This window comes from Thamnophis sirtalis, unplaced genomic scaffold (genome assembly GCF_051295495.1).
Source record: "Thamnophis sirtalis isolate CommonGarterSnake01/CBP01778 unplaced genomic scaffold, rThaSir2_p1.2 scaffold_5, whole genome shotgun sequence".
Classification (NCBI taxonomy): Eukaryota; Metazoa; Chordata; class Lepidosauria; order Squamata; family Natricidae; genus Thamnophis; species Thamnophis sirtalis.
In genome coordinates, this window is record NW_028261385.1 from 113432645 (window position 1) to 113449564 (window position 16920).

A 16920-nucleotide genomic window follows, 5' to 3' on the forward strand; every position below is an offset into this window, starting at 1 on the left:
ATGAACATGCACATTTCACATGCCAGCTGTAGGAATATGAGACCTGACTCTGGCCAAAGGTATGCATCGAATTCTCCTCTCTTTTTTCCCTTTTTCTGTGTCAACTTGATAGTAGTCATGGGAATGATTTACAAGTTGACACATAAATCAGTAAAATCAGTAAAATCAAGCCTAATTAGAATTTTGAATCCAGAGAAGCAGATAGCTATAGAAGAACTCAAAGAAGAAGGGGGGTGATACATTGAAGGGGTAGAAGCGGAGACAAATAGAAAGCAGACAAAAGACTCCTTTGGTCCCAGCAATGGTGTAGGGAAAATTGTGAAATGGGGAGGTGTCCCAACAAAAGAGAAAAGAAAGCTGACAAAAGTGGTCGTGGAGACTGTTAGTGGTATAAGGAAAATTGAAGCAGGAGAGTATCTCCCAACAAAGAGGAATATAAATTATTACTTTGGTCACCTGGGGAAATTTGAAGGGAGTGGATGTGTTAAAATAAAGAAAAGGGAGAAGACAGGAACAGAGAAGTGGGACAAAAGACTTACCAGGAAAAAAACAGATAATTAGAAACTACTATATTGGAAAATATAAAGTTAAGATAAGGGCTTTATTCCTAAATATGATAATAAAATGGAGTTGCTATATGCTTGAACATGATAATGGAAAGATAACTAAATAAAAGTTATAATATATGGAATATGGATGAATATGAAACTGATATGGGGAGTTTGTAAAGCAGAGATTTGAGATTTACCTTTTTAACATGATAATTAAATTGACTTGCATGAATATGACAATAGAAGGACAACTAAGCATGGGTCAAAATCTATGTAACATGGAGATATATAGAACCATTAAGATGATGAAAAAAATTAAGAGATTTAGCGCTTGTTACTTTATATAATACATTAAGGGAAGTGTAATGAACTTTGAACAGTGAAAATTGTCATACATAACTAAGGGTAATCTAATTCAAGTTATAGAAAAATGGAGAGGGAATATGAAATATACCTACAATGGGAAACTATTGTGATAAAAAGACAGAATCACAAATTGGGGACATGCAAGGATGTATAACTATATAAAGATAATGATGAGAATAGCTGGGAATTGTAATCAGGTCTACAGCTCGACCAAAATTAGATTGGGGATGGGGGTGGTTTAAAAGCACAATGACTATATATATATATATATATATATATATATATATATATATGTGTGTGTGTGTGTGTGTGTGTGTGTGTGTGTGTGTGTGTGTGTGTGTGTGTGTGTGTGTGTGTGTGTGTGTATTTGTGCTGATAAATAAATAAAGGGAGACTAGTATAGATCTATTTCAAGCTATTTAGCTCTCATCAGCTAGCCATACCCTTACTGGGATTTGAACCTGGGCTATATGGCATACTAGGCACACTAGGCAGAGATCTTAGCCATTAGGCCACAGGCTTCAAATCCCAGTAAGGGTATGGCTAGCTGATGAGAGCTAAATAGCTTGAAATAGATCTATACTAGTCTCCCTTTATTTATTTATCAGCACAAATAAAAAAACACAAATATAACAAAGGCAACAGTAAAAATATTGGGTTTCTGTCATGATGGACTCTTGTGACGAGCCGAAGGACAGATGATGGAAGCAGTTAGCTTCCTCCCATAATTGGGGCTTACCAGGGGTTGTAAAAATCTATATATATATATATATATATATATATATATATATATATGTATGTATGTATGTATGTATGTATGTATGTATGTATGTATGTATATATATATATATGTGTGTGTGTGTGTGTGTGTGTGTGTTTTATTTTGTGCTGATAAATAAATAAAGGGAGACTAGTATAGATCTATTTCAAGCTTATTTAGCTCTCATCAGCTAGCCATACCCTTACTGGGATTTGAACCTGGGCTATATTGCACACTAGGCATACTAGGCAGAGATCTTAGTATATTGCACACTTAGTATATTGCACACTAGGCATACTAGGCAGAGATCTTAGCCATTAGGCCGCAGGCTCTTATCCGTTTATCAGTGATAATAAATATATATATATATTGTTGTATCCCTTTTTTTTACTAAAAAGAGGAGAAAAATTAAATATGCATGTTGAAAAAGAATTATAAATACCATCAACATAAAAGGGAACTTGCTCAGAAGCTGAAATACACCAAGTAAATGAGATGAAGAATGGGAAGTAGAGGAGAAAGGTAAGGGAAGAAGAGAGGGGTAGGAGAGAGGGCAGGAGGGGGAGAGGAGGAGAAAATGAGGAATGGTAAGGGGAGGGAGGAGAAGGAGAGAGGAAGGGGAAGTTGAGAAGGGAAGGATGACAGAGGGAAGAAAGGAGGTAGGGAGGGGGAGGAGAGAGGGAGAAGAAAGTGATAGATAAAATACAAATATGGTGTATGGAGAGCAGAAGAGCCAATAATTGGTTTTTGGGAGTTGTTGGTAAGATGAATTAATGTAAACATTTAATAATACAATATGATGTTGATTATGTAATAGTATACATGTGATTATATGTTATAAAAATGGTAAAATAAAAAAAACTTTAATCGAAAAGAAAAAAAGAATAAGGCAAGCTCCATACAAGAAATAATCAAGAAAGAGACTGAAAATAAAACTGCCAATATCGTAACGCCCTTATACAAATACATGATGCATTCTCATCTGGAATTACTGTATACAGTTCCTATTGTCACATATAATCTGATTCATTATTTATTCAATGTCTATAGGCTGCCCATCTGAGTCAACGACTCCAGGCAGCTTACAATTCAAAAAGATATCAAAACACTAAAAACATTTAAAACAACAAAAACATTACAATAAATATACACAGCAGCCAAGATACTTGGTCAGTTAACAATACAGCCAGGGAACAGGGCCCTTGATACATTCAGTACCCCAAGCTTGGGAACATAGCCAGGTTTTCAGGCCCTTACAAAGGCTAACAAAATTGGAGCCATTCTAATCTCCGAAGGCAGGATGTTCCATAGAGCAGGAGCCACTGTGGGAAAAGTCTGCAGCTGAAATAATACAGCTGGAAAGGATATATAGTGTCAGTAAAATTGTCAGGGTGTCCAACACATTTCTGAAAAAGGCCTGAAAATTTGCAACTCTTTGGCTTAGAAAACAGTCAACCATGACAAGACATGATCAAAGTCTATGAAATCCCACATGGTATAGTGAAAGTGCAGTAGGAGGTCTTCTCCCTCTTGCTAATCACGAACTCCAGGAGTCCTCCAATGAATGGAAATTCACAATAGGACCTTGGTAAAGGAAGTAGTTGATTACCCAGGGTTATTTTATTATTATCAGATTCTTGGCAAAAGCAAGGCAATGGCTGTTAATTTGATGGCTTTAAAAGAGGATTGGAGGAATTTTTGTTACTTTTGGCATGGGGAGAGGAGGACCAAATGCTGGTCCTTGTATATTGCAGAGCAAATTCTCTTAAAACCTCACAGAAAAAAAAAACCACTGGGCCATTTGGGGCTGATCTAATTTTATAAGTGATCAAGATGCCCGGGGCTGTGGCCTAATGTTCTGTTTTACCAGGAAAGATGCCTGATAACCTCACAGCCACAAAAGCCTTTGCAGATACTGTTTTTTGTTGTGCTTCCTGGGGTGATCATAGTAAAATAGGACATAAAGTGAGATTTGGACATTAAGAGTGAACATACGGGGTCAGGCTGGATAGTCTCTCAGAGCGCCCTTCATCTTGTTATTATAAAATAAAAGACGGAATTTGAAGCTTGCAAAAGAACAGGAAGTATGAAGCCTAGTCACAGAGTTCAGTTAAAGTTCTCACAAAACCACAGAGTTCAGCTAATGTTCTTACTAAGCCACATAGTCATTATGAGACTAGAGCTCCATACCTGCGGCCCAGACAAAAGGGGAAGCAAGACAGTATCTGCTTATAAGGGTTCTTTCCTCAAGATAACCAATCAGAAATGGGTTAAGTATTTCCATGTTGTGCTGCTTTTGACAAAGTATAAGAATGTGTGCTTCCATTAGAAGAGTTGTTCAGAAGTTACATGCTTGCCTTTGACTAGCTTTTCTGAACCTGGCTGCCAAATAAACTTCTTGATCCTGAGATGTCTAAGCCCTGTTATTTTCTGCAACAATTATGGCAACCGCGGCAGGACTTTGAGCGATATTTCGCTGAGGATGGCATGGACCAACCGGTGCCCAATCAAGGCCGTCTCGCCCAACCTTCAAGTGCCAACAGAGAGTTTCTCTGGGAGGAGGCAGATGACCCCCCCTTGAGTACCCGATCCAAGAATTGGACCGGGATCAGAACAAGTCAATAAATTACACTGGCTGAGAAGAAGATGCCTTCAGGCAAGTATTGTGGGAATTGTAGACCGACTCGGTTGAGAGTGGAAGAGGGGGCCCGATCACACCCCTAAGTCCGGGATAGCGTCCTTTCCTAACGGAACCAGCATATCCTAATGAGGCTGTAGAATTGTGTGGGTGGTTAAGCCACTGCAGTTCCTGTTAGTGACTGTAAGTCTCCGGGACCTCAGGTCAGTGGCATTGTCTTAGATTAGAACATGAGTGGTGGAGGAAGCGTTCCTCAGACGCCTCTTCAATGCATGTTGAGAAATTTTAAGAAAGGTTTTTAGTAGAGATTATGGAGACCCTAAGATCAATCCAGGAGACTTAAAAAAATTCTGTGAAAATGGTGGTCCAAGAGGTTTGAGTCTTCTATACCTGATTGGATTACTGTAACGCACTCTACATGAGGCTGCCCTTGAAGAGTGTTCAGTTAATCCAGAATGCAGTCCAGAATGCAGAAGACTTCAGTTAGTCCAGAATGCAGCCGCGCGAGTGATAGTGGGTGTATCTAGGTACACCCATGTTACACCTATCCTCCGCGAACTGCACTGGCTTCCCATTGGTCTCTGGACACGTTTCAAGGTGCTAGTCATTACTTTTAAAGCCCTACATGGTTTAGGACCTGGTTACCTGAGAGACCACCTCCTGCCATTTACCTCTCAGAGACCTATAAGATCATACAGACTAGGCCTCCTCCGGATTCCATCTGCCGGTCAATGTCGGCTGGCAACTCCCCGGGGGAGGGCCTTCTCTGTAGCGGCTCCGGCTCTATGGAACAATCTCCCTGTGGAGATCTGGACCCTTACTACTCTTCCAGCCTTCCGCAAAGCGATTAAGACCTGGCTGTTCCGGCAGGCCTGGGGCTGTTGATTTTTCAAGCCCCATTCTGAGCTATGAATGTTGTGAAATTTTAATGTCTGTTTTTTAATTTTTATATGTTCCCCCTTCCTGCTTTTATCTGTAAGCCGCCCTGAGTCTCTTGAGAGTGGGCGGCATACAAATCCTAATAAACAAACACTAAACACTAAACACTAAAAAGGAGTTTGAAGTGGAGTAATTATGGGCAGAAAATATTCCTCCAGAACATGCAAGTCACCATACACCATTAGTCATTCAAGTAAAGCCGCTGACAGTGCCTATTCATCTCTGTTAGAGAAATGATCCTCACCCCACTGCACAAGCAATTCAAGACCATATTACCAAATACTTAAGAGCAGGCAATAAAAAAGTAAAACTGTCTGAATGGGAGATCCACGCTAGAAACCTGGTCGAATGCAAACAACGTGAACAAACATCTCTATACATCCTATACGACCTTAGTTTTGTTATGACTCAAACAAAAGTTAAGAACTTAGGGAAGGTCTATCAAATTCAACAGAAAAAGGATGAAAATTCAGGGGAATTCCTAGAATGCATTTATCAAACCTTTAGGCAATATACCACATTAGATCCTGAGATTGAAGAAAATAAGAGAATAGTCAATATGATCTTCATTGGCCACACTGCAGATGACTTCAGGGTAAAAATTACAGAAGACAAAAAGGGGGGGCAGGAAAGACATCTCCGAACTTGTGGAATGAGCATACAAAGCGTATATTAAGTGGGCTCAAAATCTCAGAGAAGAAGGAACTTCAAAGGGCAAGAAGAAATGTAATTTTTTCTCGCCAAGACCCTTAGAAATCTAAGAGTGTCTATAATTTTCTCTTTAAGAACATTCTTGATGACAGAAAGAACTAATTTTACCCTTTGGCCAGGGAGGCCAGGCTCTCCTTGAAGACCAGGGATTCCAGTTGTGCCAGGTGGTCCCTGTACAAATAAGCAAAATTAAATATTTGAAGCAGAAAAGTCCTGATACAAAATTGGTAAATTCTTGAAATACAGGTTTATTATGAACTCCCAAAGCCACAGTACTATGTTATCACTGAATGAAAAGAAATGAATGAATTTACAGTTTCCCATCTATTAAAAAAATCTGCACAATTGCATCACAAGAGAAGATAGCATAATATAATATACAAAGCCCTACCTTCATTTAGCATGCACATAGATATTTGCATGAGTCAGATATCATGCCACTGACGTATTATAAAAGACTACACCCATTATTTTTACAGTGTTTCCCATGTGGCTTAGCAATTCTATTACATTCTTAACATTATTAGTTGCTATTGAAATTGTTGTTGCTTTTCCTGCAATGGGTTAACACAACCTCTGGGTACCCCCAATGTCATTTCCCTTCTTTGAAAATGAGTTGCAAAAACTCACCTGGGGGCCTTTAATTCCTTGTTCTCCATTAAATCCTGGTGAGCCAAGGTCACCTTTATTTCCCTAAGGAATTAAAACAATTGAATGGAGAATGTAATGAGATGACAGATAGAGAGATAGAGAGAGAGATAGATAGATAGATAGATAGATAGATAGATAGATAGATAGATGGATGGATGGATGGATGGATGGATGGATGGATGGATGGACGGACGTAGACATCAAGAGAGGGAAAGGGAGATAAAGAGATAAAAGGAGTGGAAGAGTGAGAGAGAAAAAGAGAAAAGCTTTTATACAGCTACTGTTTAATAAGGCAGAGTGGCATTTTCTTATATTTGTTTGATTTCAGTTAAAATCTGCATTCTTCTTGGGCATGAGGAACAAATGGAAGTAGGTTCTGTCAGTGGATGGAACTTTTTTCAGATGCAGCCATTTACATTACTTGAGTTTTAAATTTATTTTCCTCTGGGATTACCCACATACTTGATTAAAAATTTCAGTCTCCTTAACCATTTATGTCTACAAAACTCATGGACAGATGTGGGCCAGTCAGAATTTCAACCAGTCTATATTAACCTAATTTACAGAGTTGCTATAAGGATACAGTGCACACAAAAACCATGTACTATATACTATATTTAGGGTTTTTTGCAGAAAACTAGAATAAAGATGGGGATCAGGGTGATATTGCAATGACTCCCTTCCTTTAGCTAACATCATCCTCTCTGTTTACAAGCTTTTCATTGTTCTTTATTGTTTTCAGTGGATAACTGTTTTTATGAATTTATTGAGTTTTCTTTTTAATTCACTTTTGTACACTACCCAAAGTCACACTGTTGTGAAATGTGAAGCCATATAAACATGATAAATAAGTAAAGATTTACAACTAAGTTGCCCTATTGGACTAAAGGTCTTGCTTATTACAATTTCATAAGCAGTTTTTGAAAGAAATGTTTGTAAAATATATCTATTCTGTGCATGCATGTTTATACCTGAAAAATAATACATAATTTGTCCCAGAAAGGATTTTAAAATGGTTTTATATCTGAACCATACTAGTAGGCTGTATAAGTACCATATATTCTTCTCAACAAATTCTCCTAAATGCAGTTATTTAACAACTGAGAATTAAAAAACCCAATATTCTATATTTTTCATTTTCTCAACTTTTATTAAGGTATTACTTAGATTTGGCTATCCTCACCTCCCTTACTATATGTGTATACAATATTTATAAGACACACATAGCACATAGCACAAACATACATCATGTAAAAACATAATAAAGACTTACTTTGATACCAGGTGGTCCTCTTTTGCCAAGTGATCCCTTGAAATAAATACAAGTAATAGTCATTAATTGTTATGCAGAGATATCACTAGAAAAATATTTTTCTGTATTTTGGTAATTATCTACAGCTTTTTATTCTCTGAGGATTTTTTTTCTTGTAGATACTCAAACTGAAAATGTATATCTTTCAACAGCTAAATGCTATAGAAAACAGAAGATTTAGACTTCAAGGTGTCTTAATTCTAAAGATTTTAAAATTTATTTTTGTGTTACGTTATCTTTGTAAACACTAACTTCTATTTAGCAAGACCAAGCAAGAGATTTGTGCTTGCCCCCTCTTCTTAGCCAGTCAGATGAAAGCTCAACAACTGACTTTGTCTTGGTACATGTTTGCACAAAGGAGTGATTCCTGGTTACAATAAATGGGCTGCTAGTTCTTTTTAATTGTATTAAGACACCAAGGTATGTCCAGAAAGCACCCACATACCAACGTTCAATGAATTTCATCATTCTAACCCATCTTAGATTTTTTGTATTTTTAAATATAACATGAGCTCAATATTAGTAATAGATAATGTATATAGATACTAAACAGATAACCAAACCAACACCATAAAAGTAAAATTTGCAGTTAAACGCTATCAACACAAATGTCATCCACAGAATTTTTAGAATAAACGAAGCAAAGTATACATACAGCTTATCCATCTGCTCACATTAACTATAACTTCCCATAACAATCAGAAAGACACATGCACACACAAAGCAACAATAGTTTCCTAGGCAAGATGCAGACATTCAAGCAATCTTCTTCTGTCTTATAAAGACAATAGTAAAGATACCATAGAATCAAGCTCAACATCTTGTTTCTAAAATGGGAAGAAATGTGAATATGTTTTAACTTCTATGTTTGTTTCAATGCTCCACTGGTATAACATCCCACTGAGTTTAAATCAACAACAGCAGGGGCATGACTGGTCCCAGTTGTCAGAGTAGTCAGGACACACACAAAAAGAGAGTCTTGTTTCCATTGCAAAGACAGTATATTTTGTGATAAATGTTTTGTGCACATCCTGACCCAGCTCTAGGTCTATTTCTTAACATGAAGTAAAGCACTGAGAGAATCTTCCTACTTTGATTATCATTACTCCTTAAACATAATTTTGTAGCAACTACACATGGCTCCATCCCAACCAACATCCTTTTCCCCTTCTTCCCCAGTTCCCTTCTGGGATCAAGATATGTATCTTCCAGTGATGGGTTTCAAATTTTTTTAGAACCTCTTATGTAGGTATGGTGTGCTTTGTGGGAGTGGCTTGCCAGCCATGTGACTAGGTGGGCGTGGCCAACTTGTAAAATGTGGTGAAACTCACTTAACAATGCTCTGGCTTAGCTCAGAAACTCTGGCATTTGAAACACACAAATCTTAAAGCTGTCAAGTTACAAGACCCTTGCACCCCTAACCCTTTAGGAAAAAAAAACCCAGGGGTGTTCAAACTTGACAGTTTTAAGTCATGTGGACTTAAACTCCCAGAATTCCTCCTCTTGCTCTTCATCTAGATGATGTTTGGACGGGTGGGGGGAGGGGGCTGGAACCAGTTCTAAATGGCACTGTAGATTTGTGGAACTTCTATAGAAGAGGTTAGAACTGGCAGGAATCTACCCCTGGCATCTTCCCATCTTCATCTGAGATTGTTAGTGGTGAAAGTAAGGGTTCTTTCTCTCTTTTATTACAGGCACAAAACTATTAATGCTACTATGCTATCTTTCCTAGTTCTCTGTCCAGATCAAAGTTTTGCATCACATTAATTCACATCATCTCAAATCAAAGCGAATGAATTAATCAATATTTCATATTCAGACACTTAACCAATGGATGCTAAATGAGCTTCTCCAAAATAATGCAACGCTGTTGACAAAAGTACAACACAATAATCAGTCTTTATTTAGTTCTTTTCCCATTGATTATTTTCCTCTTCTTCCTACTATCTACCTCAGTTTGGTTTAGATATTTAGTAAATATCAAAATAATAGAAATTAAACAAATACATTAGGTTTTAAAGTGAGAATCTCAGCACAAATCCCATACAATTATAAGATCTTACTTACAGTGCTCCTATATTATTCTAAATCATCCACATATGCATATATGCATACATTCACACACACACAGGTCTATTATTGTAGAAACTATGTTATTAGCAAATCAAATAGCAGAGGAAATTATACACACATCTCTTCCAGCTTCTCCTGCGTCACCCCGTGGTCCATCTCTTCCAAGTTCTCCCTGTAAAAATACAAAACACTGGAATTGTTTATCACTAAACAAGAGACAAATGTAAGTCACAACAGGACAATAAAAACATTTTAGTAGAAAGTATTTTTGAAAAAATTTCTTTTCTTCTTTTATTTAAATTAGGCCTGTGTTTTTTATATGAATGGATCCTGGAATGGGGGAATTGAGAAAGATTCTGACCTCACTTATTGCCAAAAATCTTTCTTTTTTCATGAAACATTATAATGAGGAGACAAGGTAGGATTTATATTGATTTTCAAAAACTGGTTAAATTTTCTTTCAAATTAGAGAGATCTTAAGGCTCATGCCATCATTAGTTCAAAGAGTGTTTTATAGGATGGAAAAACTTGAGTTGGAGAAATTATAATTAGTTATATAAATTAAAGTTATATAAATGATATTAGTTTTATATTTTACCCAAATACTCTATCGCTTTACTGATGGTTTCTTATCCTAGGTGATTATATTATATTGTTTTCTGGATTGATCTCACCAGTTGATCTGACCTGTCATTGATTTCATCTTTAATTTATTAACTTTTATTCTTCATCCCTCCCATTTCTATTATGGGAAAACCAAAAATGTCTGTAACAGAATAACAGAATTGGAAGGTATCTTGTAGGTCTTCTACTCCAACCCACTGCTCAAGCAGGAAATCATATACCATTTCAGACATATGGCTGTCCAATCTTTTCTTTAAAACCTCTAGTGATGGAATACCCACAACTTCTGAAGGAAAGCCACTCCACTGGTTAATTGTCTCATAGTCTCATGCAGCTTTATTTTTCTTGTTGATAAGGTAATTAATCCAGTCATTAGTTTGCATTAAATTCTCCCAAGCAATCTTGACTGGATTTTGGAGGTTCTAGATCAGTCTCCCAAGCCAGGTAGCATGTCTGTCTAACCCTCCTACAAATCCAAGGATTGATATTTTACCGCTGGTCCAAGTTCTCCCTTTTCTCCTTTGGGTCCTCTGTCAGTGCTATCGGTTCCAAAAGTACCCTGGAAGCAGCCCAAGCAATGAAAAGCAAGCAGAGTGAGACAAAAGTTATTACACAGTTTATAACATAGTGATGGATACAGTTCAGAGAAATAGACTGTTTTCAATCCTGACATATCCACAAAACTCATCTCATAACCCAGTTTTCTTCATCTCTCTCTAACTTTTCTAAATGCATGGGTGCATATTTAGGACACTAGACTATAGGAAGAGAAATCCTTACTTAGAGGTGTTGATACATAGACCTTGTTTACACTACTGTATACTTTGACCTTGTTTGATAACTTGCTTCAGCTAACTAACATATTTATATTGGAAAAGAGACATGGAAAGATAACTTTAATGATTACCTGGGCCTCTTGGAAAAAATCTGGTTTGCTTGGGTTTACAAAGCAGAGTAATTTGGGGTTTTAATCATTTATAGCCCAAAACTGCATTGATGAAAAATTTGCCCTTAAAACCTGGCTGTTCCGACAGGCCTGGGGCTAAAGAATTGTTGCCCCCGTCTCGAATGGTATGACTGTTGTGTCTTTTAAATTATGTATTGTTTTGTGTCGTTTTAATTTTTTGTTTGTATCCCCCTTCCCTGGTTTGAGTTGTGAGCCACCCTGAGTCCCCTTCGGGGGAAAAGGGTGGCATATAAATAAAATAAACATTCAAACAAACATTCAGTCCTATCCCTGGAATTTGGGGTACTGGTTGCTTGAATTCTATTCTGCACAGAATTTAATATTTGCATGAAATGATGATAAAAACCTCATTAAGAATGAATGGAATTCTCATTGATTCAGATTATTTTTAGAAGAATTTATGCAGAAACAAATGTCTTTATGATCTAGATTTTAGTCCATGTATTGTTATGCTGAATTGGGATTGTTGCCTCTCTTTTCTGATTGGTTTTTCCTGTTTAACTACTAGATGACAGGATTTATGCAATGAATATCTCCTAGTGGCTTTGATAAGTAACCAAAATTCACAGATGTTACCACATTAGAAAGAAGAAACTGAGAAATAAAAATATGAATGTGAAAGGGCAAAGATGCACAGGTTATAATTCAAGATGATCAGAGGACCACAGGTGATATTCCAATTAAACTGATTTATTACAATTCATGCCTATGCCTAGGAATCTAGTGAATCAAGGATAAGGGTAAACAGAATTCAAGAGGGATTGGACAGTCAATTTGTGGCTATGTAGAGATTCTAGGCTGATTCTAACTTTTTTTACTCCACCTCCAGGTTTTACTACTCCCTTCCCTCTGGATATTGACTCACTCATGACATTGTATGCTGCCCAACTATTTCCAGCTCATAGCAGATACAAGTTTAGAAATCAATAGCATGCACCTTTACAGGTGCTTCATCAGAGGTGGGGTGCTCCCATGTTCAGCCCGGATCGGGTGAACTGGTAGTATCAATGGCGGGAGGCTCCACCTACCCACCTGGACGTTTCTGTGCATGCACAGAAGCACCCGAACCATAGCAAAAAAAAATTGGCAACCCACCACTGTGCTTCATCCTGCCCAACTTCCCATTACCAGAGATTGGTCTTTACCAAACAGCCAATAGATTCTGAAATAGAGGAGACTGAGAAAAAAATAGAAGTGGACCGGTCGCTCAGTTCTGAAAACAATTTCCTATCCTCAGCATGTGCTTTGAAGTGCTCTCCTGCCCCTTGATTTTACACTGTTTTACCTCATAGACCTCAAGATTTCAATAAAAGTAAAGTAATTGTTGCAAGTGTCAAGCCTGCCCATTTTGATAGTTAACATCTTAAATCTGCTGCAATTTTTAATCTTTTTAAAAATAGCTATTACTAAAAGATTTTACATGTATAATAAGTTAAAAATAGTAAATATGAAAGAGAAAGGAAAGGAAAAAAGATATAAAGAAAAAATATATCCGTTTTTTTCTTTTTTTCTTTGTTCCTGGAATTAGAAATCTAAAGTATATACATCTCAATACATTTCAACATATTTACCGGATCACCTCGAAGTCCATGGTCACCTGGGTCTCCTATTTCTCCTTTGTTTCCTCTGCCACCCTATGGAAATTATTTCCGTAATGTCAAAATCTTTGCCCATAACAATGGAATCCTGAAATTAATGTGACTTTCACCTTGACCTGGCTGATATTTCTAGCAAGAGAATAACCAGAAAAAGGATACTAAACCAGCTGCCTCCATTTTTTTCCAGTGAGTGGCTTATTCAGTGATACAACTGGACTACATCTTATCTCTAATTAATCTCTCCAGTTAGGACTTTACTGAAGAAAACAAAAATATCTGAGATCTCTGCTGATTTCCCAGAAGTCTCTTGTAGCTCTATAACAAGCAATACATTATTTGGCTGTTTGGAGTTTTTTTCTTTTCAATTTTGAAGTTTTGGAATAATTAAAAAAAATTACACTTACCAGTCTACCAAGGCTCCCCCTCTCCCCAGGAACACCTGGAAAGCCTCTATCTCCCTGGCAAAAGCAATCAAATTAATTCAATTTATTAATCAAAGTGAGTTACTGAAATGAGTTGTAACCAGAAAGAAATGTTATTTCATGTTATTTATTAGTCCAAAAGTAACTCAAATAACTCACCTCTTCTCCGTCTATTCCATCAAGTCCATTTTCCCCAAATTCGCCCTACCGAATCAAAGAATGTAATTAATTATTATAATCCCAAAAAAGAAATACTGAGATGAAATTGACAATGAGAAAAGTATAACACGGGGGAATGTGTATTCTTTTTTCTTCGGTTATATTGAAATTGTTACGTACCTTTTCTCCTGGGAATCCACGCCCCCCCTACAAAAAAGAAAGAATTATCATTTATCTAATTAAAAATTTATTCAATTTCTCAAAACCTATAGCTACAGAATAAAATGAGTAGTCAAAAAATATTCAGATAACCATCACAGTAAGACTTGTTTCCATTTTTTCTATAAAATTAAGGAAAAGTTGGAATGACCTCCAAATAAATGGAAGATAAAAATAAATTGAAAACAAAAAAGCAAAAAAGATTGTTTCTCAATGAGTAAGAAAGTTTCAATTTATCTGTAAAAGACCACAGCTTGATGCATACACTTCATTTTTTTAAAAAAATCCACTGAAATCTCACTGCCCATTCAGGGAAGATGTGTAGGCTATGATTGGTTAAGGTAAATTCAATAAATATATTCTGTTTCTAACTTCTGGAAACTTTCTTTTCTTACTCTCCTGTTCTTCTTAGAGCTTGCCTTCACCCATCGGTTCCCCACTCCATCCCCAAAAGTATTTGGACAATACTATTGAATAATTTTTTATCAGATGCTACAATGTGATTGTAGTGAACTAGTGTAAACTGGGTTGGTGTCTATTGAGAAGTCCTTATAGTATGTGTTCTTCTTCTGTAGAGCCCAATTCTCTTCCTTTACCTTCATTCCCCTTTCACCTGGACAGCCTTGGAAACCTTGGGTTCCATTTATCCCAGGAGGTCCACGTTCACCCTTTGACAAAAAAGAAAGAAGTATGAGAGTCAACATGGATACTTCTTCAGTCACAGACATATTTCTGAGAGATGGCAGTTAAAGAAAACGGAAACCTGAATACTAGAAAGGAAAGGAGATGTCAAGTTCTGTAACAAGAATATTACATTGGATGTTATTAGAATATGGGACATTTCTATCATGCTACATTCAGACAATCCTGTCAGGTAGAAGTATACAGTTTTTATAATGCAAAACATGTGATTGCAAGGAATTTCAGTCCAAAGATCATATTTGATCCAGGGCTATTGGGATCCAGTTACTTGCAATGGGCAAGGCCATTGTGTCTTTATTTCATGGAGGCAAATTTTCTTTTATATTCTTCATCCAAACACATGCACACATGCCTGCTCAAAATTTGATCAGACTCCAGAATGGCAACGAGACATATACAATGCAATATTAGAATAATGGACTCTATTCCAAAGCTTGTCTCAAACAAAGATGTTTCTCCAACCTCCACAGAAATGCTCTCAAAAATGTTTCCCAACTAGCAATAAGCTTTAGAAAGACGTCTGTGTGCACAAATTGAAATTTTAAAGCTGGATTACAGTGAGGATTTTTGATATACAGTTCTGAGAAGACATTTAGTTCTCCTCCTAACATCCAATCACAATCCTAACATGCAATCACAATCTGCCCAACATGTGCCTCAAAAAAATCCCCATTAAGAGGCTCCCTAATCTTTGATTACATGGAGCAGGATGGAGGGAGTGGGGGAGTTTACCCACACCCAATTCATCTTTGTTCTTTTCTTTTTTAGTGAAGCACCTTGTGCTCTAGACACAAAAGAATAGGATTATTGCCTCCTTAGTCATCTCCACTTAATTTCCATTAAGAGAGAATTTTGTTTAGCTTAATATTAGCTTTTCAGCATTGGATAGTAGTGTTACAATGTTTTATATGACACCCCAATCAGGGGTGAGTTCTGGCAGCCATTACTGCTGGTTTGCTCATGGGCACGCTTGATGCATGGTGCGCGTGCATGCATAGTGCAATAAAAATTGTTTTGCGCATGCACAGAAGCAAAAAACAAGATGTTGGAATTTATGGCATGGCCAAGAGAACTGGTTCGGGAGTGTCACAGGCCTGGGTTGCTGCCGGTTCCAGTGACCCAGGCCACCAAACTACTACCAGTTCGGCTGAACCGGGCCGAACCGGTAGGAACCCACCACTGATCTGAATGCCCAGCTGTTTGTCCTTGTTAAGGAACTGTGTAAATAGAGATACTTAATGGCACATTTAATCTGGATGTTTGTGTGTCTATGTGTGTCTGTATGTCTGTCTTTGTGTGTGTGATTCCAGATTCACATGGAATTTAAATGGCATGTGAAAACTCTATAAGGCTTGGATTTTTTATTAATGTGCATAGCAGGTAAGAAAAGATAGACTGTATTTTAATCTATATGTAGCATGGAAGAAAAAAGCAAAATGTTGCTTATATTCTGCTCATCATAAACCAAAATTGTTGCAGCACTAAAGTTGTGGTACCATATTCCTCCTCCTCCATCCCTCCATCCATCTTCACAGCAAAAGTATTATAATTTTCTTCTGTTTCCTTGCTACTGCAAGTAGAAGTTCAGGTATTGAGAAACATTTACTCACCAGTCCACCTTCATCTCCTGGATAGCCTCTATAGCCATTTTCCCCTGGAATTCCCTTTAAAACACAAAGAACATATTTATACATAAACTTGAGTTGGTATTCTGAATATCCTATATTTTATCTTTAAGCTCAATTCTGCCTTTTTACAAATAAATTATAATAAGTCATTGCAGTGAATATCTGAATATGATCTCAAGAAAGCTTGAGATTATACATAAACAGTGTGAGTGTGTGTGTGTGTGTGTGTGTGTATTCTCCCAGGTTAGGAATTACAGCTCCAAATGCTCCTACCACCATTGAGATCACACTGGCATTAATTTTCCACATCCTCTCCAGTTCCTCTTTTAGGCCTGGAAACTTTTCAGCTTCTCATACTATTTCTTTCTGATGTTGCTGTCACTTGGCACTGCTACATCTATTACTGTCACTGTCTTCTGCGCCTTGTCTACTACCATAATGGCTGGTTGACTGTCTAGAACCTGTCTGTCCATCTGGATCTGGAAGTCCCACAGGATCTTAGCCCTCTTATTCTCCATGACCTTCTGTGGGATCTCCTACCTGCATTTGGGAGTCTAAACCCATACATTGTGCAGATGTTCTTGTTCACAATGAAGCAAC

The 16920-nt window shown here is 37.2% G+C and overlaps 1 protein-coding gene across 1 annotated transcript in view; it reads right to left on the minus strand.

Annotated features, from left to right (window-relative positions):
- Positions 1-16920, minus strand: part of COL6A3 (collagen type VI alpha 3 chain) — a 128678-nt gene that overhangs the window by 42026 nt on the left and 69732 nt on the right. The window contains exons 15-25 of the mRNA XM_087716595.1: positions 16303-16356; positions 14587-14658; positions 13952-13978; positions 13772-13816; positions 13595-13648; positions 13164-13226; positions 11119-11184; positions 10120-10173; positions 7890-7925; positions 6596-6658; positions 6074-6136 (exon numbers count right to left, since the gene is read on the minus strand). Of these exons, the coding sequence (XP_087572721.1) occupies positions 6074-6136; positions 6596-6658; positions 7890-7925; positions 10120-10173; positions 11119-11184; positions 13164-13226; positions 13595-13648; positions 13772-13816; positions 13952-13978; positions 14587-14658; positions 16303-16356 (597 nt within the window). The remainder of the gene's footprint in view (positions 1-6073; positions 6137-6595; positions 6659-7889; positions 7926-10119; positions 10174-11118; positions 11185-13163; positions 13227-13594; positions 13649-13771; positions 13817-13951; positions 13979-14586; positions 14659-16302; positions 16357-16920) is intronic.